At 48.9% G+C, this 23,517-nt stretch overlaps 1 protein-coding gene across 1 annotated transcript in view; it reads left to right on the top strand.

The window, feature by feature from the left end:
• Positions 1-23,517, top strand: part of TECPR2 (tectonin beta-propeller repeat containing 2) — a 98,317-nt gene that overhangs the window by 62,564 nt on the left and 12,236 nt on the right. The window contains exons 8-16 of the mRNA XM_032287328.1: positions 1,203-1,535; positions 3,716-4,704; positions 7,700-7,883; positions 9,722-9,895; positions 13,397-13,577; positions 16,485-16,626; positions 19,973-20,213; positions 20,921-21,010; positions 22,750-22,983. Of these exons, the coding sequence (XP_032143219.1) occupies positions 1,203-1,535; positions 3,716-4,704; positions 7,700-7,883; positions 9,722-9,895; positions 13,397-13,577; positions 16,485-16,626; positions 19,973-20,213; positions 20,921-21,010; positions 22,750-22,983 (2,568 nt within the window). The remainder of the gene's footprint in view (positions 1-1,202; positions 1,536-3,715; positions 4,705-7,699; positions 7,884-9,721; positions 9,896-13,396; positions 13,578-16,484; positions 16,627-19,972; positions 20,214-20,920; positions 21,011-22,749; positions 22,984-23,517) is intronic.

The raw sequence follows: 23,517 nt of genomic DNA, 5'->3' as shown, positions 1-23,517 counted from the left end.
TCTGCCCCTCCAGTTTCTGGTGCACACTCCGTAGGCTACAGTCTGCCCCTACCACATGCCCTCAGTAGAATGGGGGTGCTTCAAGGGCAGGAATTGCTATGTCTCATGGACTGCCATATCCCAGCAGCCAGCCCTGTGTCTGGCACTCAGAGGATCCGTGATAATGAGAGGATGGCGAATGGATCAAAGTGGGCAGCGGTCTTGTGTTGAGGGTGCTGCAGCTGGGACTGCTCTGGCCTCGTGCCCTGTGGTGTCATGTTGCAGGAAGGATGAGTCCACTACAGTGGGAAGCTCACTGGCCCTTGGTGTCAGGGCAGGGGACAGGGACTCACATGCCTGCTCCTCACTCTGCTGTCTACTTGCCTCGATGCTGACTGTAGTAATGGACTTCTCTGTCTTGAGTTTGTTCTAATGGAAAATTACCTTTCCCTCTTTCCATTTCAAGAAATTTAATTATAGATACACATATATTTTTCAAATGCCCTTTGAATAATTTTAAAATATATTCAAGGCATAGTCTTAAGTATGAAGTATAATCAAGCTGTTTTGTTATGCACAAGCATCTCTCATTTATAAAGAATTTGTAAATCTGAGTGAGAAATACTGTATTCTTAGTGGTATTTTTCTACTTTTTTTTTTTTTTTTTTTTTTGAGACCGGTCTCACTGTGTCTCACAGGCTGGAGTGCAGTGGCATGATCTCAGCTCACTGCAACCTCCACCTCCCAAGCTCAAATGATTCTCCCACCTCAGCCTCCTGAGTAGCTAGGACTACAGGCATGCCTCACAACTCCCTGCTAATTTTTTGTATTTTGCTAGAGACAGGTTTTCGCCATGTTGCCCAGGCTGGTCTTGAACTCCTGAGCTCAAGTGATCTCCCCACCTCGGCTTCCCAAAGTGTTGAGATTATAGGTGGGAGCCACCGCACCCAACCTGTCCTTACTATTGAGTTGCTTTAAAAATACAACTATGGGAAATTATTTTACTGATTTTAATGTATGAGCTTCTTGGAGAACAAAAACTATTTCTTAGACTCCTTTGTGTGATTGTTTCAGTTTTGCTGGTTTCTATGAATTTAGAGTCGTTTAGTTCTTTAGTCGACTGGCACCTCTGTGACAACTGGTATTTGGGGCTCCCAGAGCTGGTTAAGTGCACATCAGCTCTCTCAGATAACCAGTGGTAAAACCAGACTCTTCTTTCTCAGTGAGAGATGGTTTGGAGGTGTCCGGATGCTCAGAGCGAGTCCACGTGCAGCAAGCAGAGAAGCTGCCAGGGGCCACCGTTTCTGAGACCAGGCTCAGAGGCTCTTCCGTGGCCAGCTCTGTGGCCAGTGAGCCAAGGAGCAGGAGCAGCTCACTCAACTCCACCGACAGTGGCTCTGGGCTCCTGCCCCCTGGGCTCCAGGCCGCCGCTGAGCTGGGCAAGGGCAGCCAGCCCCCCTCGCAGAGGTTCAACGCCATCAGCTCGGAGGACTTTGACCAGGAGCTTGTCGTGCAGCCTGTCAAAGTGAAAAGGAAGAAGAAGAAGAAGAAGACAGGTACATACTCACCTGGGGGCAGTCTTTCCAGACTCTCTGGGAACGCCACTGCTCACTGAGTGAGCACTGGCCCATTCATCCAAAAGCAAAGAACACACACATTTCTTCCCCAAAGGAGCTTTACTGCAAAATACTTCACACATTAACAGAAAATACACACACACACTGTAAGGTCTAAATGATGACAGGACATACACCTGTGTACTCACCACCCTGTTTAAAGGATCTTGGTGTTGTACTTTTCAGTATTTAAATTAAAATGTTTATACCATTGATAAAACCAGAGATTCTGTGAGCCTGGGTGGAAAGTCGTGGAAACAGGAAGATCTGTGCTGGTAAATAGTTGGGACATTTTATGTTTAGTGTTGGATATGCTACCAAATATGGGATTTAACATGGAATATTTTTCTTTTTTTTTCAACATTTATTTTAAATACAGGGGACTCATGCACTGGTTTGTTGCATGGGTACACAGCACCCAGTGAGCACAGTACCCAGTAGGTGGTTTTGGCCCTGCCTCCTCCCCCTCTCCCGCTCTGGTAGTGAGCACAGTACCCACTAGCTGGTGGTTTGGGCCCTGCCTCCTCCTCCTCTCCCGCTCTGGTAGTGAGCACAGTACCCAGTAGGTGGTTTGGGCCCTGCCTTCTCCTCCTCTCCCGCTCTGGTAGTGAGCACAGTACCCAGTAGGTGGTTTTGGCCCTGCCTCCTCCTCCTCTCCTGCTCTGGTAGTGAGCACAGTACCCAGTAGCTGGTGGTTTTGGCCCTGCCTCCTCCTCCTCTCCCACTCTGGTAGTGAGCACAGTACCCAGTAGGTGGTTTTGGCCCTGCCTCCTCCTCCTCTCCCGCTCTGGTAGTGAGCACTGTGCCCAGTAGGTGGTTTTGGCCCTGCCTCCTCCTCTCCCGCTCTGGTAGTGAGCACAGTAACCAGTAGCTGGTGGTTTTGGCCCTGCCTCCTCCTCCTCTCCTGCTCTGGCAGTTCACATTGTCTGCTGTTCCCATGTTTATGTCCATGTGTCCTCAGTGTTTGACTCCCACTTCTAAGTCAGAACATGCAGTATTTGATTTTCTGTTTCTGCATTAATTGTTTAGGATTATGGCCTGCGGTTCCATCCATGTTGCTATAAAGGACAGGATTTCATTCTTTATTTTTATTTATTTATTTATTTATTGAGACAGAGTTTCACTGTTATTGCCCAGGCTGGAGTGCAGTGGCACAATCTCAGCTCACTGCAACCTCCACCTTCCAGGTTCAAGCGATTCTCCTGCCTCAGCTTCTTGAGTAGCTGGGATTACAGGTGGCTGCCACCATGCCCAGCTAATTTTTTGTATTTTTAGTGGAAATGGGGTTTCACCCTATTGACCAGGCTGATCTTGAACTCCTGACTTCAGGTGATCCACCCACCTTGGCCTCCCAGAGTGCTGGGATTACAGGCGTGATCCACCGTGCTTGGCCTGGATTTCATTCTTTGTTATGGCTATGTAACGCTGAATTTTTTAAAACCTTTTACTCCTTGGTGCCTGTTGATCCTCTCTAGCTAAAGATGACCGCAGGCCGGGTGTGGTGACTCACGCCTATAATCCCAGCACTTTGGGAGGCTGAGGCGGGTGGATCTTGAGGTCCGGAGATCAAGACCATCCTGGCCACCATGATAAAACCCCATCTCTACTAAAATACAAAAAAAACTAGCTGGGCGTGGTGGTGCATGCCTGTAGTCCCAGCTACTCTGGAGGCTGAGGCAGGAAAATCACTTGAACCTGGGAGGTGGAGGTTGCAGTGAGCTGAGGTCACGCCACTGCACTCCAGCCTGGGTGACAGAGCAAGACTCCATCTCAAAAAAAAGATGACTGCAATATTGAAGGAAATGTTATTAGATATTTAAACATTTTAGTAGTTATAAGGAATTGGCCTGTGACCCAGGTGAACATCTCAGTTTGTCCCCTGGTTTTTCTTAGCTGGTATTTCTTGAGTGAGGCCTCAAGCCCATGGGTGCGTACAGTACTTGCATGCATAGAAAGCATCTCGTTGTTGGGATTATTTGTACTTAAGAGGTTTTTTCTTCATTCACTAAATATCCTTTATTTAAAATATTTTTTCTTGAGCCAAAAATATGTTTGCGAATTAGTCTCTTACTCTTCATGTAGAACCATGCCTTATTTTGAATGTTCTTATTCTGAACTAGAAGGTGCAGGAAGCAGGAGCACCTGTCACAGCTCCCTGGAATCGACGCCCTGCTCCGAGTTTCCTGGGGACAGTCCCCAGTCCTTGTTGTCCATGACCTCAAGTGTCCTGGGCAGCAGTGTGGATCAGTTAAGTGCAGAGTCTCCAGACCAGGAAGTCGGCTTCAGTGGTGAGGTGAACGGTGTCCCGCGGGAAAATACTGACTCCAAAACGTTTAATATCCTGGAGGTGCCAGAATCTGTGCCTGATTCACTGACTGAGGAAGATGCCATTAGAACGGAAATGCCACACTGTCACCACACACATGGGCGGGAGCTGCTCAATGGAGTGCCAAATTCACCCCTGCTCCCGGGAGAAGATGTGGGAGGCAGCGATGTCACAGGACTTGAAGATGAGCCTTGTCCTGCAGATGATGGACCAAATAGCACACAGTTACCCTTCCAAGAACTGGACAGCTCTCCTGGGGCACGTGATGGGGAAGACATCGAACCTACTGGCTCCCAAAGCACTTTGTGTGAAGCTCCCCTCCTGAACTCACTCACGGTGCCTTCCAGTCTCAGCTGGGCCCCAAGTGCTGAGCAGTGGCTGCTTGGGACCGGAGCTGATGAAGGCAGTCCTGTGGAGTCCAGTCAAGAACAGGATGTCCTATCCAGCATGGGGGCCTCTGGCCACCTCAGCGCAAATCTCTGGCATGCTGTCACTGATGATGACACAGATCAGAAAGAAACACCCGTTTCTGAACGTGACTTGGGGAGTGTGGGAGGACAGTTGACTCCAGTCTCTGCCTTGGCGGCCAGCACTCATGAGCCTTGGCTTGAGCATCTTCCACGGGACCAGGTATTGACGTCCAGCGATGAGGAGGACATCTATGCCCATGGGCTTCCTTCTTCATCCTCAGAGACGAGTGTGACAGAGCTTGGACCTAGTCGCTCCCAGCAGGACCTGAGCCGGCCAGGTGCAGATGATGCCGGGCTGCTCAAGTCAGATCAGGTAGGTGGGCTCAGATGGTGGGAAATAAGAAAGCCTCTTTCTTAAGGGTAGTAATTGGCAAGACTGATTATTTTCCTTATGGAAAGAAATTCTGTTCCTACATAGGCCAGGTTCAAGTCTGGGTTCCAAGGGATTTCCAGCACAGGAACTGTGAGTGGCTTGAGCTACTGCTGACCTATTGTACCCTGCTCAGTCGCCTGCCTCCTGACCAAGGTGGCGTCTTGCTGTTTCCTCTTACCCCACAAGCGCAGGTTGGAGTAGGCACTTACAACTGTTAGCCATCGTAGAGTAGAGAAAGCTCTGAGCAGTTTGGAGGCAGGGACTCTTCCGTCCTCCTCCTCAGACTACTTCAGGGAACCATCTGCAAGAGCATGGCCATTTCCAGAACTTTTGTCTCCTCAGCCTCCAGACAGTGGCCCCAGGATTCCCCTGCAAGCTGCGGGAAGCGGTTTGGAGTAGCCAGTCTTTGTAGGTCCACCCAGTGCACGTAATTAGGAGACGATTTTTAATTGTCCTTGAGCATTTTATATTAAAAGTGATGTTTTAAAAAGTGCCTACTTTCCTTAGCAAGTAATTATGACTAGATGTATTTGATTTCAGAAGAAACTGTATTGTCATGTCTGCTGCTGACTGTAGATGTGAGGTATGAATTATAGCCTTGCACTTACAGCTGCGTGTGCTCCCCACCGTGTGCACTGAATTCTGTCAGTGCTGCAGCGTGACGCCTGGTCGGTGCTTCCCATGTGCAGGCATCCTGCGAAGCACTTTACAGGTTCAACTCATTCACTTCTCTAAACACAAACTATGCAATAGGCACTCTTGTTGTCCCCATTTGACAGAGGGGGAAATTGAAGCGCAGAAGAGCTGGACAGCTTGCACAAGGTCGTATAGCAAGTGAAGGGCAGGCCGCAGGACCCCCTTGCTCATCCTCTGTGCTGTCATGCCTCAGAAGTGAAATGTGCTGCTCGCTTGTTTTGAGACAGAATGCCAAAAGGCTTTTTTTTTTTTTTAAACAGGGTCTCACTCTGTCACCCAGGATGGAGCACAGTGGCACAGTCACAGCTCATTGTAGCCTCAGCCTCCCTAGGCTGAAGCGATCCTCCTGTCTCAGCTTCCTGAGTCACTGGGATACAGGCATGTGCCACCACGCCCAGCTAATCTTTGTATTTTTTTTTTTTTCTGAGACAGAGTCTCACTCTGTCACCCAGGCCGGTAATTTTTGTGTTTTAAAGAGAAGGGATTTTGCCATAATGGCCAGACTTGTTGTGAACTCCGGGGCTCGAGCAATCTGCCCACCTCAGCCTCCCAAAGTGCTGGGATACAGGTGTGAGCTGCTGTAGCCGGCCAAGGGTGGCCTTTTATTCAGTCATCCAGCATGTAGCTTTTCAACTTGGTGGTTCCTGAGGGGCCTTGACTGTCAGTCTCTGTGTTTGTGCTGGGGACCACAGTGCAAATGGCAGCTAGTTGTGGATTCCATCTTCCTGAGCCTCAGAGTCTTGAGGGGGAGCCAGATACATGTTCACATCCTCACAGTTGAGTGGGACTCAGGTGAAGGTGCTAAGCCAAGTGCAGGGCTGTGGGAAGCCCCAGCAGCGTGGCCCCCTAATGACTGGGCGTTAGCCAGGCACACTACCTGTTGGGGGGGGTATTGGAATTCTAGGCCAGAAATTCGGGAAAGCCCTTACTTAGGTGACAGGGACCCTGGCCCTTTGAGCCCCCGACCCTCTAACTTCCTCCCTTCCTCATCCCACTCCAGGTAGCTGGAAAGCCAAGAAATTTTATGGTGTATGTTTTTTGGGAGGAGGGGTGGAGGTAAGCCTTGCCATGGTAAGCAGGCCTAGATTGAGAAGAATTGGGCCCCATTCTCTTTGAAGTACTTCACTTCTATATGGGTATCTGTACAAATACATTTATTTCCCTTGCAGTTATTGAAAACTGTTAAAGACTTTATTTAGTTTTGATTTTTAAAAGAACCCTGGCAACGCTGGGCGTGATGGCTCATGCCTATAGTCCCAGCACTTTGGGAGGCAGGGGCGGACGAATCACCTCAGGTCAGGAGTTCGAGACCAGCCTGGTCAACATAGCAAAACCCCATCTCTACTAAAAAGACAAAACAAAAATTGGCTGGGCATGGTGGTGGACACCTATAATCCCAACTACTTGGGAGGTTGAAGCAGGAGAATTACAGCCAGCCAAGATTGTGCCACTGTACTCCATCCAGCCTGGGTAACAGAGTAGGCCTCCATCGCAAAAAGGAAAAAAAAAAAAGAGACGGGGCACATCAGCTCACGCCTATAATCCCAGCACTTTGGGAGGCCAAGGCCTGGCAGATCACCTGAGGTCGGGAGTTTGAGACCAGCCTGACCAACATGGAGAAACCGTGTTTCTACTAAAAATACAAAAATTAGCTGGGTGTAGTGGTGCATGCTGGTAATCCCAGCTACTTGGGAGGCTGAGGCAGGAGAATCACTCAAACCCAGGAGGCAGAGGTTGCAGTGAGCTGAGATCATACCATTGCACTCCAGCCTAGGCGACAAGAGTGAAACTCCATCTCAAAAAAAAAAAAAAAAAAAAGACAGTGTTAGTGCCACATCTCCAATGCATCTGTAATGATTAGGCCATAGAACATGGACTTGCATGCAGATATTGAAGAACCCGGCCCTTTGCGTATGGTGAGGTGTGCCTGCAGAATAAAAGCAGCTCCTTTGTAACATGATGTGATGCTCTAAGTGTTACAGAGGTGTTAGAACAGGAGAAAGTGTCCTCCAGGGATGCCAGGGAGTCTCTGTAGGGAGACAGCAGCCCACGTCTCAGAACGTTTGTGGTGGAGGGGTGTCCAAAGGTAGCGGGGGTTGAGGGGAGGGTTGGCTTGGCTTCTTGCTGCCCCTTTTACTGTCTCGTGTTAATGATACCCACTCACCTTTCTTACTGACAACAGTAAGCCAAGGGTGGCTGTGTCCTCTGCCACAGACTCCACTGGCTCTGCCCTTGTTAGTTTGCAGAAAGCTGGATGGGCTACTCGGGTCCTGGCTATGGCATCCTCAGCTTGGTGGTCTCCGAGAAGTATATCTGGTGCCTGGACTACAAAGGCGGCCTGTTCTGCAGTGCCTTGCCGGGCGCTGGGCTGCGCTGGCAGAAGTTTGAAGATGCTGTCCAGCAGGTGGCAGTCTCACCCTCAGGTTTGCCCCCGCGCTCCCTGCTCTCACTCCCCATTCCTGGGTGCAGACATCTTAGCACAGGGCTCCCCTGAGCATTCACCAAGGTTGCCTCTTCCGAAAGGTTTGACGGGCTTTCCTCCAAAGAACGTGAATTGCTTCATTGGATGTCAGTTCACAGTGTAAATGGGTGTTCAGTTTGAGTTTTTGTTTTCTTTATTAATTGCAGTGGTAACCTCTGATGATATTTTTGTAAGCCAGTAAGCTAGACAGAAAGTTTGAAATTTGAGTGATATTTTAGGGATATTAATATACTATTTATAAAAATAATATGTTTCTCTTTGTCAGTGTTGCTTTAAAGCAACCGAACCACGAAGGTGGGCCTGTGGATATTTTGGATATATTCCAATTATTTGGCTTCCTCTTTAGAAATTCTGTTTTAAGGAGCTGTCTGCTCTGGGTGGACAGTCTACTCCCTGACTCTAAAAGGAAAGTCCATTCATTCTTTCATGCTGCTGTCAGGTCACTGGTGGTGAGTGGGAACCAGTGTTTCCTGAACGAGGTTCTCCTGGGCTGGAAGGCCTCCCTTATCTGCCTGGAATCATTTGCTTCTTTTTCTGAAGGTTGTGTTGGCCACATCAGCACCTCCGCCGGGGGGGTGCTTTTGCCTTGAACCAGCCCGGTTTATTGTCAGGATGTTGGAATAAAAGTCAGATGAAGCCAAAGTTGAGTCTATGACTCGGGACCTGTCTGTCCTCTGTAACTTCACTCCTGTGTTTCGACATGAATTTCCCTTAAATCTCTCTGGTCATTGTGACTGTTTAAAATATTAGTTTGTTCCGCGTTCTTTTGCTTGCTTGCTTTCACTGCTTGTTTGAAAAATAAGTTTCTTATAGAGACTGGCTAACGACCCACTCCACAAGCTGGCATTACACAATTGTGCATTTTAACTCATTTCTTGTTGCTGTCATTTACTGTCAGATTTGTCTCCTTAGCCTTTTAGGACGTTGCTTCTACTCCTGATTATATTAGTTACTTGTATTCCCAGGCCCTTGGTCCTTCACTGTGCTAGTGGGAACTCTCCATCTCCATGAGATTCACGTGCTCAGCTGAGGTATCCTTCAGGGCTCAGGCCCATGTCCTTGGTGGGTGACAGAGCCCTTGTGCCGGGGGTACCACAGGCAAAAATGCCCAACAGGCCCCCTGGTGCAGCCCAGGCGACGCTCGGTGATTGCTGGTAGCCCCTCACCTTGCCTGTGTCGGCCTGCACCAGGCCTCCACCCGCAGTGCTGTCCTGCTTCCCTTTCCTCTCTCCTCCTTCGTCTCTTCATCAGAGTCCCCTTCGCAGTGAAAACAGGCTGACTCAGCACAAGCATGTTCTTTCTGTGAATCCTTTCCATTCAGCTCGTCCAGAACTGATCCCTCCCTTTGCATCCCTAAATGACTTGTTCAGCCTTTCCTAGAGCACTAGTTGTGTCTCAGGATGTTTATTTGGGGACTTATCAAACCTAATAATGTCATCAGTTTTTCTCCACCATGTGAGGAGCACCTGCCATGTGCCCAGCTCTGTGGCCATGCAGTCGGTCTGCTCCCACTGCCAGTCTGTAGCGCAGCCCTGTTGGGGGAAATGATCCCCATTGCCCAGGAGGAAAGTGGAGCTAGGAGGTGGGCAGGGACTTGGAGCCTGAAGCCGCACAGCCAAGGGCCCAAACCTGGGTCTGGTGGCCTCTTTCCCCACTTGGGGGGACCGAACAGGATGCGTTTTAGAAAACTTTCTCCCCTCAATGCCCAGCATGAAGCCTTTTGTGTAGAAATATATTCTAGTATTAATTGGACAGTGAATAGAATTTTTATTTCCATAGGAACCCTGCTCTGGAAGATTGAACAGAAATCTAACCGGGCTTTTGCTTGTGGGAAAGTCAGCATCAAGGGGAAGCGGCACTGGTATGAAGCCCTGCCCCAGGCGGTGTTTGTGGCCCTGAGCGATGACACGGCCTGGATCATCAGGACGAGCGGGGACCTGTACCTGCAGACAGGTAACTGCGGGCTGCGCTCAGGGACCTGCTGGCTCTGCCGTCACTTCCTCCACTGCACCCTGATTTGCCAGTAACATGCTTACAGCAATCACTGATTGTTGTAATTAAGAGGCTAAAAATCCATTCGAATTAAGACACTTCTGGGAAGAGAGTATTTGCCACTTGGTATGTATTAGCAGTTTCCTGCTATTGACACAAACTCAACCTGGGACAAATTTAGGGCAAGAATGAATAGGATTATTTGGTGAGATACAGAAACCACCACATATCATGTATCCTGCAATGTCAGATCTTAAGAGGAAAGAGTACAGTGGAAGGACGTAAAATTCATTTCCCCCTTTAAGCTAAAGCTTAAGTGGCTGCATTTTTTTATCAGCCATATCAAAGCCCAGCCTATACTTACTTACCTGTGGGTCAGGAAAAAAAAGAAATAATTTGTCTTTCTTTATTTTGAGATGGAGTCTCTCTCTCTCTCTTGCCCAGACTGAAATGCAGTGGTGCCATCTTGGCTCACTGCAACCTCTGCCTCCCAGGTTCAAGCAATCCTCCTGCCTCAGCCTCTTGACGCCAGGCTGGGATTACAGGTGTCCACCACCACACCCAGCTAATTTTTTTATATTTTTAGTAGAGATGAAGTTTCACCATGTTGGCCAGGCTGGTCTTGAACTCCTAACCTCAAGTGATCTGCCTGCCTCAGCCTCCCAAAGTGCTGGGATTACAGGTGTGAGCCACCACACCAGGCCATAATTTGCTCTAAAAAGCAGTGTAGGTCAGGCGTGGTGGCTCATTCCTGTAATCCCAACACTTTGGGAGGCCAAGGCAAGCGGATCACCTGAGGTCAGGAGTTCAAGACCAGCCTCACCAACATGACGAAACCCCATCTCTACTAAAAAAAAAAAAAAAAAAAAAGAAAAAGAAAAAAGAAAAATTAGCTGGGCATGGCAGTGCCTGCCTGTAGTCCCAGTTACTTGGGAGGCTGAGGCATGAGAATCATTTGAACCCGGAGGCAGAGCTTGCAGTGAACTGAGATGGCGCCACTGCACTCCAGTCTAGGAGACAGAGTGAGACTCCATCTCAAAATGAAAATAGCAGTTCAGCAAGTCACAGGAAGCTGCCTTCAGGGAAGCCTTTAGCTGCTGGAAGGGGCACCATGGGACTTGCATATTAAAAATCAGCTGTAAGGATGGTCAGTGTTTACTGTCAGCAGAGTGCAGAAGGATCTTCTACAAGCGATATGATTATCAGTATCCGGGAAGGACTGTGGGGCAGGAGATATTTTCGGCTGTCAAGAAACCATTGTCAGATTTATGTAAAGATCAATCTTCCAGATGTTTAACATTGCTGATTCCAGGAGAATGTTGTTTTTATTGGTTTTTATTTTTATTTTTTTTTAGCGGGGATGGAGTCTTGCTCTGTCACCCAGACTGGAGTACAGTGGTGTGATCTAGGCTCACCACAACTGCTGCCTCGTGGTTCAAGTGATTCTCCTGCTTCAGCCTCCCGAGTAGCTGGGACTACAGGCGTGTGCCACCGTGCCCAGCTAATTTTTGTATTTTTAGTAGAAATGGGGTTTCACCACATTGGCCAGGCTGGTCTCAAACTCCTGACCTCGTGATCTACCCACCTCAGCCTCCCAAAGCGCTGGGATTACAGGTGTGAGCCACCACGCCCAGCCTCAGGTAAAAAAAAATTTTTTTTTGAGACCAACTCTCGCTCTGTCGTCCAGGCTGGAGTGCAGTGGCGTGATCTTGGCTCACTGCAACCTCCGCCTCCCGGGTTCAAGCGATTCTCAGGCCTCAGCATCCTGAGTAGCTGGGACTATAAACACCCACCACCACGCCTGGCTAATTTTTTGCATTTTTAGTAGAGATGGGGTTTCACATGTTAGCCAGGACGGTCTCAATCTCCTAACCTTGTGATCTGCCTGCTTCGGCCTCCCCAAGTGCTGGGGATTACAGGCTTGAGCCACAGTGCCGGCCTCAGGAAAATGTTTTAATCTCCACCATGAGCCGTCAGCTGGGGATGAGTCTTCAGGTTGAAGCCCTTGCACAGCTGGCTTACTCCAGGGTGCTTAAGAACCTCCAGCCCAGGTGCACAGCCATACTGGCATCACAGGCCATGATCTGGCCCAGGTTTCTCCAGCCTAGTTCCTGTGTCTTCCTTTAAATGAAAGTATCTCTGGCAAGGCACATGCACATCTAAGCTGCCAGAACATTTGACCTTTGATCATGGGGGAGACAGGAGGTGCGTCTGGCCTGGGGGTGAGGAGCAAGTGACCTCTTAACCAGTAGCACCAGAGGAATCACCAGGACAGTCAGTGGCTTTACATGAGCCGACCCCACCCAGACCTGTTGGATTAGGTCAGTCCTTCTGGGGATTGCTCAGGAATGTGTCATGTAACAAGTCCTGCAGGTGATTCCCACCTAGTTTAGTGCAAGGAAGTATAACCCAAGGACTGCAATACCATAGGTGCGTTTGTGATTAGTCACGGGGCACATTTGAGTACTGAGACCTAATTGCAGGCCTCAGGCCGTGGAATACAGGGTTTTAGGCGACAGTTGGTCTGTCTCCTCCCCTGGGAATAGCCTTTGAGCTCATTTAGACATGCTTTATGACAAGCCACAAGGAGGCAAGGGAAAGAGCCCTGGACTGGGAGTCAGGGACCCTCAGCTTTGGCCTGACACTGCCTTGCAGTTTGACAGACCTCAGATTTCATCTGGGAGATTCGGGTTTTTCATTTTATTAGTGGAGCCCTGCACCCAGTCAGAGCAGAGGTGAGCCACCATGCTGGAGCTCCCTGCAGGGATGGCTGCAGGCCTCAGGTCCCTGCCAACTCCAGCCGTGCTGCAGCCTCTGCCTGGAAGAGCTGCTCTGCCTCTGGCCTCCAACTGGCCGCTCTCCTGCTCCTGGCTTTTGTGTTCTTCTCTCACAGCTTCTTGTGTTACATTGGGACACCACAGAATTCTGAATTGTTCAGTTTTCAAAGAGTATCTGAAACTGCTTTCAGATAGATGTTACATTTAGGCAGAATTTAACCACTTGATGTTAACTAAACTTGACAATGAAAAAGTGGCTGAACAGGGCAGCTCCTGCCTGTAATCCCAGCACTTTGGGAGGCTGAGGCAGTAGGATTTCTTGAGCCCAGGAGTTTGAGATCAGCCTGGGCAGCATAGAGAGGCCCTGTCTGTATTTTTAATTAATTAGTTAATTAAAGTTCTTTTAAGCCGGGCGTGGTGGCTCATGCCTATAATCCTAGCACTTTGGGAGGCTGAGGTGGGTGGATCACCTGAGGTCAGGAGCTCAAGACCAGCTTGGCCATCATGGTGAAACCCCATCTTAAAAAAAAAGAAAAAAAAAATTAAAGTTTTTTTTAAAGCACTCATTGTGAAAGAACATAGCAAAATACCAGAAAAGGAAAAATAAAAACCAATAACCAAGTCAAAATGAGGTGTGGAGTTCTGACTATGTGTCTTTGGGGTCCTCTTCCCGTCTTCCTGGCAGCTCTCAGCGTGGATCGCCCCTGTGCCAGAGCCATGAAGGTGGACTGTCCCTACCCACTGTCCCAGATCACAGCCCGGGACAACGTGGTGTGGGCGCTGACGGAGCAGAGGGCCCTCCTGTACCGGGAGGGCGTGAGCAGCTTCTGTCCAGAAGGCGAGCAGTGGAAGTGTGACATTGTCAGGTACTGGTGGCCGGAGACTCCTTCAGCATCTTGCTTGTCTTACCCTTCGTTTTTGTCTGCTTGACTCGGCAAGGCACCACGAGGCCGATCCTGGGCGGGCCTTTCCTGGGAGACAGCACCTGCAGCTTCCATGACTATAGGCTAATCTTGAATCACCAGAGGTGATTTCTGCAGCATGACCTTAGAGAAACTCTGCCTAATTCTCACCAGCAAACTGGACATTGAGTCAGAGCTGAATTTTTTAAAATGCTGCTGGCCGGGTGCGGTGGCTCAAGCCTGTAATCCCAGCACTTTGGGAGGCCGAGGCAGGTGGATCACGAGATCAAGAGATCGAGACCATCCTGGTCAACATGGTGAAACCCCGTCTCTACTAAAAATACAAAACATTAGCTGGGCATGGCGGCACATGCCTGTAATCCCAGCTACTCAGGAGGTTGAGGCAGGAGAATTGCCTGAACCCAGGAGGCGGAGGTTGCAGTGAGCCAAGATCGTGCCATTGCACTCCAGCCTGGGTAACAAGAGCGAGACTCTGTCTCAAAAAAAAAAAAAAAAAAAAAAAAATTCTGCTGCTGTCTGTGCAGCCCTGAGCATCATGGAGTCGTGAGTCTGTCATGACAGTCTCTACTCAGAACTGCTCACCGCCAGGTAGTTCTGGTTTAGTGTCTGTGATGACTTAGGTCTAAATATTTTTTTTTATTTTCATGCTAGTCAATTGAAATTGATCTCTAAACTGTAACTTTTTTCTTTTTCTGAGATGGAGTCTCGCTCTGTAGCCCAGGCTGGAGTACAGTGGTGCGATCTCAGCTCACTGCAAACTCCACTTCCTGGATCCCAATTCAAGCAGTTCTACCTTAGCCTCCCAAGTAGTTGGGATTACAGGCACGAGCCACCATGCCCAGCTAATGTTTGCATTTTTTTTTTTTTTAAGATGGGGTTTCACCATGTTGGTCAGGCTGGTCTTGAACTCCCAACCTCAGGTGATCCGCCTGCCTTGGCCTCCAAAGTGCTTGGATTACAGGCATGAGTCACGATGCCCAGCCTAATTTTTGTATTTTTTAGTAGAGATGGGGTTTCACCATGTTGGTCAGTCTGGTCTTGAGCTCCTGACCTCGTGATCCACCTGCCTGTGTCTCCCAAAGTGCTGGGATTACAGGCGTGAGGCACTGTGCCCGTTCTTTCTTTTTTTTTTTGATACAAGGTCTCACTCTGTCACCCGGGCTGGGGTGCAGTGCCATGATCACAACTCACTGTAGCCTTGACTTTTGGGGCTCAGATGATCCTCCTGCCTCAACCTCCTGAGTAGCTGGGACTATAGGTGCACACCACCATGCCCAGCTAATTTTTATATTTATTGTAGAGACAGGTCTTCATCATGTTGCTCAGACTGATCTCACACTCTTGGGCTCAAGCAGTTCTCCTTCTTCAGCCTCCCATAGTGCTGGGATTACAGGCATAAGCCACTGTGCCTAGCCTGATCTCTGAACTATAATTTAAGCTATTTTTTTACCATTCAAGATGTTAGTTATAGAATTGCCATCAGATTATTTTACTAATATGGAAGTATTAATAATCCTTAGAAAAACTACATTAGGATATTCATGGTTTGAATCTAGCAACCCAGTAAACTTATAGCGAATACCTATTAAGAGCTAGAATGGTCTGGGCATTGTGACTCACACCTGTAATCCTAGCACTTTGGGAGGCAGAGGCGGGTGAATCACCTGAGGTCAGGAGTTTGAGACCAGCCTGACCAACATGGCAAAACCCTGTCTCCACTAAAAATACAAAAATGAGCTGGCTGTGGTGGTGGGTGCCTGTAGTCCCAGCTACTTGGGAACCTGAGATGGGAGAATTGCTTGATCCAGGGAAGTGGAGATTGCAGTGAGCTGAGATCACACCATTGCACTCCCGCCTGGGCAACAAGAGCAATACTTGGTCTCAAAAAAAAAAAAATGCTAGAATGGTGCTAGGGGCAGGATGTGCCAAGAGGGCTGAGACTGGCCCTTCTGTCACCAGTTCCAGATCTCATGGGGGGCCCCAAGCATGGAAGGACACCCATTAGCACAGATGGCCCTAAACAGGAGTGTGGAGTGTGCAGCCCCGAGGGAACCAAGACTCCATTCAGCGGTCGGGAAGGCAGCATGCGGAGTGGACCCACAGCTAAGCCTTGAAGCTGATGAGGACTTCCCCATATGGAAGGAGGGAAAGGACATCTCTAGCAGAGAGGCCAGTGTCCACCCAGGCCCAGCTGCACAGAATAGCCTGGCACATCGGGGGAGTTGACAGTCACTCCCTTGGTGAGGAAGGGAGTAGAGAGATGGAGGCACTCAGGGGCCTTGGATTCTTTTTGTCCCTACTCACTTTTTTCTTAGGTTATTTTCTTTTTTTTCTTTTTTTTTTTTGAGACGGAGTCTCGCTCTTGTTACCCAGGCTGGAGTGCAATGGCGCCATCTTGGCTCACCGCAACCTCCGTCTCCTGGGTTCAGGCAATTCTCCTGCCTCAGCCTCCTGAGTAGCTGGGATTACAGGCACGCGCCACCATGCCCAGCTAATGTTTTTTTTGTATTTTTAGTAGAGACGGGGTTTCACCATGTTGACCAGGATGGTCTCGATCTCTTGACCTCGTGATCCACCCGCCTCGGCCTCCCAAAGTGCTGGGATTACAGGCTTGAGCCACCGTGCCCGGCTAGGTTATTTTCTCTCAAGAGTTTTCCAGCCATTTTGGGTCGTCAGTGTGTCTTTCAGACGCTGCCACCCGTGTGAACCATTTATCTTGCATAGTCTCAAACCTCCTTCCCTGGCACTTGATGACCTGCTCCAGGGTCACATCTCTTCTCACAGCTGTGCCTACTCTCTGGGCACTCTGCCTGTGGGTGCTGACCCCCATGTTCTCCTCCTTATTTTCAGCGAAAGGCAAGCTTTAGAACCCGTCTGCATAACGCTTGGGGATCAGCAGACTCTCTGGGCCCTGGACATCCGTGGGAACCTGTGGTTCAGAACTGGCATTGTTTCCAAGAAGCCACAAGGAGATGACGACCACTGGTGGCAAGTAGGTGTTCAGCTCCGGGCTACGTGCTGAGCTCTCCTTGACCTTTTCTGCTTCCCCTTTTCTTACCTCTCTCTGTTCCTTAAAGATACTGGATTAAATTTAAAATATTCACTTTTTTTTTTTTTTTTGAGACGGAGTTTCGCTCTTGTTACCCAGGCTGGAGTGCAATGGCGCGATCTCGGCTCACCACAACCTCCGCCTCCTGGGTTCAGGCAATTCTCCTGCCTCAGCCTCCTGAGTAGCTGGGATTACAGGCACGCACCACCATGCCCAGCTAATTTTTTGTATTTTTAGTAGAGACGGGGTTTCACCATGTTGACCAGGATGGTCTCGATCTCTTGACCTCGTGATCCACCCGCCTCGGCCTCCCAAAGTGCTGGGATTACAGGCTTGAGCCACCGCGCCCGGCCAATATTCACTTTTTTATTGTTTGTTTTAAAACAAGGTCTCCTTCCATCACCCAGGCAGAAGTGCAGTGGCGTAATCACAGCTCACTGCAATCTTGATTTACCGGGCTCAGGTGATTCTCCCACCTCAGCCTCCCAAGTAACTGGGACTATAGGCGTGCACCACCACGCCCAGATAGTTTTTTGTATTTTTTTGTAGAGACAGGGTTTTGCCATGTTGCCCAGGCTGGTCTCAAACTCCTGAGCCCAAGAGATCCACGCAGACCCAGACCGAGCACAGTGGCTCGCACTTGTAATCTCAGCAATTTGGGAGGCCAAGGCAGGCAGATTGCTTGAATCCAGGAGTTCAAGACCAGCCTGGGGAACATGGTGAAACCCCATCTCTACCAAAAATACAAAAATTAGTTGGGCATGGTGGCACACACCTTTGGTCCCAGCTACTCAGGAGGCTGAGGTGGGAGGATGGTTTGAGCCCAGGAGGCAGAGGTTTCAGTGAGCCAAGATCATACTGCCACAATCCAATTTGGGTGACAGAGCTAGACCCTATCTCAGAAAAAAAAAGAGAGAAGAATCCGCCTGCCTCCACCTCCCAAAGGCCTGGGATTACAGGCCGAGCCACCACGCCCAGCCAATAGTATTCACTTTTTCTATTTAATGGATTAGACTCTGCTGTGTTTGAGTATATTAGAAACATCAAGCACTTTCATTATAGGAAATAATTTGCAAAACTCTTTGTGTAAATAATGCACTTTATTTATTTTGATATTATTTATAAATTTATTATTATAGGCTAAATAAAGCCAGTGACATCCATTTGAAGACCAAGGTAATAATAATGTTTAATTATGAACAAATGTGCTAAGAAAAAAGCCCAAACAGTAGGTTTGAAAGCCTAACCCAAAATTAAAATTGAGCTATCTCTGCTCATTAAGAAGGCCTCTAAGTAAATGATATTTCAACAAAGAAAGGGGAATTTTTCCACATGCTTCCAGAAAAGGAAACACTTTAAGAAACAGGATGAGGATATACTCAAGCTAACTTTGTGTGATTTGGTCCCAGCAAGAGCACCTAGAATGGATTTCTCTTTTCTTTTTCTTTTCTTTTTTCCTGAGGCAGGGTCTCACTCTTTTGCCCACGCTGGAGTTGGGTGGCGGGTTCTCTGTTCACTGTAGCATCCAACTTCTGGGCTGAAGCAATCCTCCCACCTCAGCCTCCCAAGTAGCTGGGACCACAGGCTCATGCCACCATGCCCAGCTAATTATTTTGTTGCTTTTTATTTCTTTTTTACTTTCTTTTTTTTTTTTTTCTGCGATGAGACCTTCTGCATTAAACGGCTAATTATTTTGGTAGAGACAAGGTCTTGGTGTTGCCCAGGCTGGTCTTGAACTCCTTGGCTCAAGCAATCCTCCCGCCTTGACCTCCCAAAGCACTGGGATTATAGGCATGAATTACCATCCTTGACCTAGAATGGATTTTCAAAGGAGTGTCTTCTTTCCCATCTTTGGCATTGTTTAGTGTTAGCATAGCTCCCACATTCTCCCACTGTGGTAGGTAAGGATTGCACTGATAGTCAATAGCCGTGAAATATTTGATGTTTCTTCATCTTTTTTTTTGAGATGGAGTCTCGATCTGTTGCCAGGCTAGAGTGTAGTGGCGCCATCTCGGCTTACTGCAGCCTCCGCCTCCCAGGTTCAAGCAATTCTCCTGCCTCAGCCTCCTGATTAGCTGGGACTACAGGTGTGCGCCACCATGCCCAGCTATTTTTTGTATTTTTAGTAGAGACGGGGTTTCACCACAGATGGTCTCGATCTTTTGACCTTGTGATCCGCCCTCCGCAGCCTCCCAAAGTGCTGGGATTACAGGTGTGAGTCGCCATGCCCGGGCCATATTTGGTGTTTTTTAAGTATCTTGTCCCATTGGTTGTATTGTCTCCTCAGACTTGCTTTGTTGAAAGCTTGTCTTGCATTGACTGTTCTGAGGTCTTTCAGATGAGAATGTAGAAAATGAGTTGTGTTTGCTCTTTGAGATGTGTTGTGTATAACATATACATTGTATATAGATATGTCTAATTTAATATACTAGGAAATATTTGATAGTTATGCAAAAAATTTAAAAATTGTCTAGGTGGGCTGGGCGTGGTAGCTCATGCCTGTAATCCCAGCACTTTGGGAGGCTGAGGCAGGCGGATCACGAGGTCAGGAGTTCGAGATCAGCCTGGCCAACATGGTGAAACCCCATCTCTTCCAAAAAATACAAAAATTAGCTGGGCATGGTGGCACATGCCCATAATCCTAGCTACTTAGAAGGCTGAGGCAGGAGAATTGCTTTAACCCTGGAGGCAGAGGCTGCAGTGAGCTGAGATCGTGTCATTGCACTCCAGCCTGGGTGACAAGAACAAGACTCTGTCTCAAAAAAAAAAAAAAAAAAATTGGCTAGGTGTGGTGGCATTCACCTGTATTTGGGAGACTGAGGTGGGAGGATTGCCTGATCCTGGAAATCAAGGCTGAGTATGATTGTGCCACTGCACTCCAGCCTGGTTGTCACAGCAAGACTATCTCAGAAAAGACGGCAAAATTCTTTCTCTGATTAGAATGAAAGTCTTCTTAGAAAGGGTGTGTGTAGGGGGGTGATATTTAATCACAAATGTAATACATGCTTGTAAAAGATCCATGTTATATAAAAGTGTCTAAAATGTGAATATATTCTTCCATACTTTAAATCCACCACTACGAAGTAGCTGGAGTTAGAGTTAGCGGTTTGCCGGCATCCTGTCACATGTTTTTGGTCCTTCCACAAGTGAACATGTGCACATTTGTGTTTGGATGGTCATCTCGTTACTAGAAATGCAGAGGTGTGGGCCTGGGCGGGAGCCTTCCCTCGAGGTGGAGAGTCTACACTGTAGTTGCTCTGACTCAAGGTTTTTGCTTGTCTCCTTCCAGGTGAGCATCACAGACTATGTGGTGTTTGACCAGTGCAGCTTATTTCAGACAATAATCCACGCCACTCACTCGGTGGCCACAGCAGCCCAAGCCCCCGTAGAAAAGGTGGCAGATAAGCTGCGCATGGCATTTTGGTCCCAGCAGCTTCAGTGCCAGCCAAGCCTTCTCGGGGTCAATAACAGCGGCGTCTGGATCTCCTCGGGCAAGAATGAATTCCACGTGGCTAAGGGAAGTCTCATTGGTGGGTGAATTGCTGTATATTTCACACTGGCTTTATAGGCAGCCTCACTTTAAAGCCAACATTTAAGGAAAGCTTAAAGATCTCAACTTGAGAAGCTGAGTTAGTGCCAGCACTATGAAGTGTCTAGTGGGGCCCTCTTTATGCTTTGTGATCAGTTTCTCTCCTTTTTAAAAAATCTGTCATTCTTAAAACTTGGATCCCTGAGTCTGGAGAGTGTGTTTCCCCTGGAAACCTTTCATGGCATAAGAAAAGCAAATGGACGTCACTTTTATGTTAACAGTTTCACATTTTAAATGAAAAAATCCACCTGAACCTAAAGAGCCTAGTGAGAGAGAGTGGTCCATTTCCTGGAGGGAAGGTGGTGGCCACTGCTGGAAATGCAAGGCTCTGGCCAGGTCTGTGAATGTAGACGCTGGTCCAGGCATCCTGGGGTTCGTTTCTGTGAGTGAAGCCCTTGCTTTGTGAATTTCCTCCAACTGTCTCCCTGCTGTGTGACCTCCCCGCTCCTGGGCTAGATATGGCTCTGCCTGGCAGTGTTCAGAGGGAAATGAATGGCAGGCTCTGATGGCTCATGTCGCTGAATTTAGGGACACTCTAGAATTATCTGGAGAAGGGGTTTGAAGGCCAGCTGTCGTCTAGAACTAGGCCCTGAAGTGGTCTTGTCGGTTTTCTTTCTCTAACACATTCTTCCCATTTACTCTTTCCAGGCACTTACTGGCATCATATTGTTCCCCGTGGGACAGCTTCTGCCACAAAATGGGCCTTTGTGTTGGCTTCTGCGGCTCCCACAAAGGAAGGTGGGTCAGTCTTAGCCTCACTGAGAAATCTAGAGCACAGCTTCACCATTGGAAAGATTCAAACCACAGTCCGACTGTGGCCTCATTGGTGATGGGGCGCACCTCTGAGACCAACCACGTTAGGGGTGTCACAGGCCCCGTAGCCCTTGTTAGCTGAGCCTAGGGCCCTGAAGGGGATAGTCCTGACCAGGAGAGCCACTGAGAGGGACCGAGCATTGTGAAGATGAGGGAAAGTATCCTTCTGAAGGAGGAGCTCACACGGCGGCCACCAGGACCAGCAGCTGGTGACTTCCAGCAGCACATGGCAGGGGCCACAGCTTCTCCAGGCACCTTCCCATCTCCCCTTCAGAGTCCTTCTGTCACCTCCCAGCAGCCTCTTTCCATCTTGTTCACAGACTCTCGATCACCTAAGTCCCACATTTGTACCCCATTAAACAGACCTGCCTTGCAGGGGGTGCTCCTGCCCACATTCCTGGGCAGAACTTAGCATCCCTTACAGAGCATGGGGTTTGTGAGGGAGCCAGAGCACAGGACGGTGGGGAGCTAGCATCTGTGGCCAGAAGAGGCAGTTCTCCCACCCAGTTAGCTGGGAGCCAGGGCAGTCAGGTGACCTCTCTGGGAAGTAGCTGTACCTCCTCCCAGGATTGCACTGAGGATTAAACGCGAAGACACTATGAAATCTGTGATTAAGAGGGAGTCGTTTGGTTAGTTCAAACCATTAGTCCCACTAGGATGTGGGTCATTGGGTCAGTACAGTAACTTCTTACCAGATTGTTCGGACCACAGTTCTGAAACCTAGAAATCTCTGAAAACAATAAATTATTTCTTGAGTTTGGCATAAATTAATTTGGCAGCCAAACTTGACTGGATCTCACACAGGGCTGCCTCCAGCCTCAGTGGATCTGTTGGCTGTGACCGTATCCGTGTTGCTGCAGGGATGTTACCGCTCCTCACCAGGGAGCGCCTGGCCCTCATGGTTGTTTTGTAAACCAATGGCATACCCATTAGCTAAGGTTTTCAAAAATCCAGAAAAGGTTTGAATTCTAAAACGTGTGGCCGCAAGTTATAGATAATACTTAAGATAATGTACTGTGACCAAGCTTTTAACTGCCCTAAGGATTGTTTGCATTTTAAACAGAATCTGTTATACCTAAAGGACTTTTTAAAAATGCCGGAGGGAATGAAAAGACATGATTTTGAGGTAATGATGGGAAGAGAAGCATTTCCAGCTTCCTAAGCCTTCTCCAGCAGGTGGCCTACCCTCCAGCCCCATCACCAGGAGGCCTAGGAGAGCGCCTTGGCACCATCCTTCCTAGGAACTGCCAGCCCTCACTCTTCCAGGGCACTGAGTTGATAGTCTTCTTTTTTCGGCAAAATTAACATTCTATATTAAGAATGCTCTGGTGCCTTTGTTCAAGTGAAAAACTTCCCAGCCCATGAAAATGGGAGGCCAGAACCAGTAAGCCAACATTACGGCCTTCATAAAATCTCCTAAGCCCTGCCTTCTTTCCGTTTCTTTCAACCATCTCAGGCCTGTTTCTTGTTAGTTGTGGCGTTTGCCTCTGACTTCTACTTCTTAAAGTGCTAGACCCCTCCTGCCCGCATGGGAACGGGCGGGTGAGTAAGCGGCACCTCAGCCAGGTGGATGGCACCTGCCGGAAGGCAAACTGCCTTGTACATTTAGGGTGGGCGGCTCGGTGCAGACAGCACATGATGACAAACATGCTCCCTTTTCGCAGGGAGCTCCCTGTGGTTGTGCCAGAGCAGCAAGGACCTGTGCAGCGTCAGCGCCCAGAGTGCACAGTCACGGCCCTCCACGGTGCAGCTGCCTCCCGACGCCGAGATGCGCGCATACGCCGCCTGCCAGGATGCACTGTGGGCGCTGGATAGCCTCGGCCAGGTGTTCATCAGGACGCTCTCCAAGAGCTGCCCCACGGGCATGCACTGGACCAGGCTGGACCTCTCCCAGCTAGGTACGGCTGTCTCGTGAGTATGCCTGCCGGAGCCCTGACTACCCTCAGACTGCATCAGAACATGACGTTGAACAAAACTGCCCAGTCTGTGTTCAACTCGTGAGAGTTCTGAGAGGATATTTATAAGTTGCTGGATTTCAGGAGCTCACTTGGCTGCTACTCCAGACTAGACAGGCTCTGGGTTTTGTCTCTTCCCTGCCCCTTAGAGTTTGCAGGGCTGTCAGAACCACAGGAGGGCGTGCGTCCTCAGATTAAGGGGCCATTTGCTGAGAGCAGCTTGAAGGATACTGGTGATGCAGCTGCCCCTGTCTGTCTGTCTGAATGTGGGACATAGCTCTATGGCCTTAAAAGCTGGAAAGATGGGCGTTCCCTACGACGGGATCGGTGCCACATTTGTCCATCTCCTCAGGACAGTGCCTGGCAGAGGAGAGTGGCTCAACACACAGGTGCCAGCTCTCCTTCAGCTCAGCCAGATCCAGGAGGACCTGCACCCAGTAGCTCCTGCTTTTCTCTGTATCTACCTTTTTTAGCTAC

Source organism: Sapajus apella, unplaced genomic scaffold, assembly GCF_009761245.1.
Source record: "Sapajus apella isolate SASKATOON/1434 unplaced genomic scaffold, GSC_monkey_1.0 scaffold20, whole genome shotgun sequence".
NCBI classification, from domain to species: Eukaryota; Metazoa; Chordata; class Mammalia; order Primates; family Cebidae; genus Sapajus; species Sapajus apella.
The sequence above is the reverse complement of the archived record's forward strand: the minus strand, read 5'-3'. Positions and strand labels throughout refer to the sequence as shown.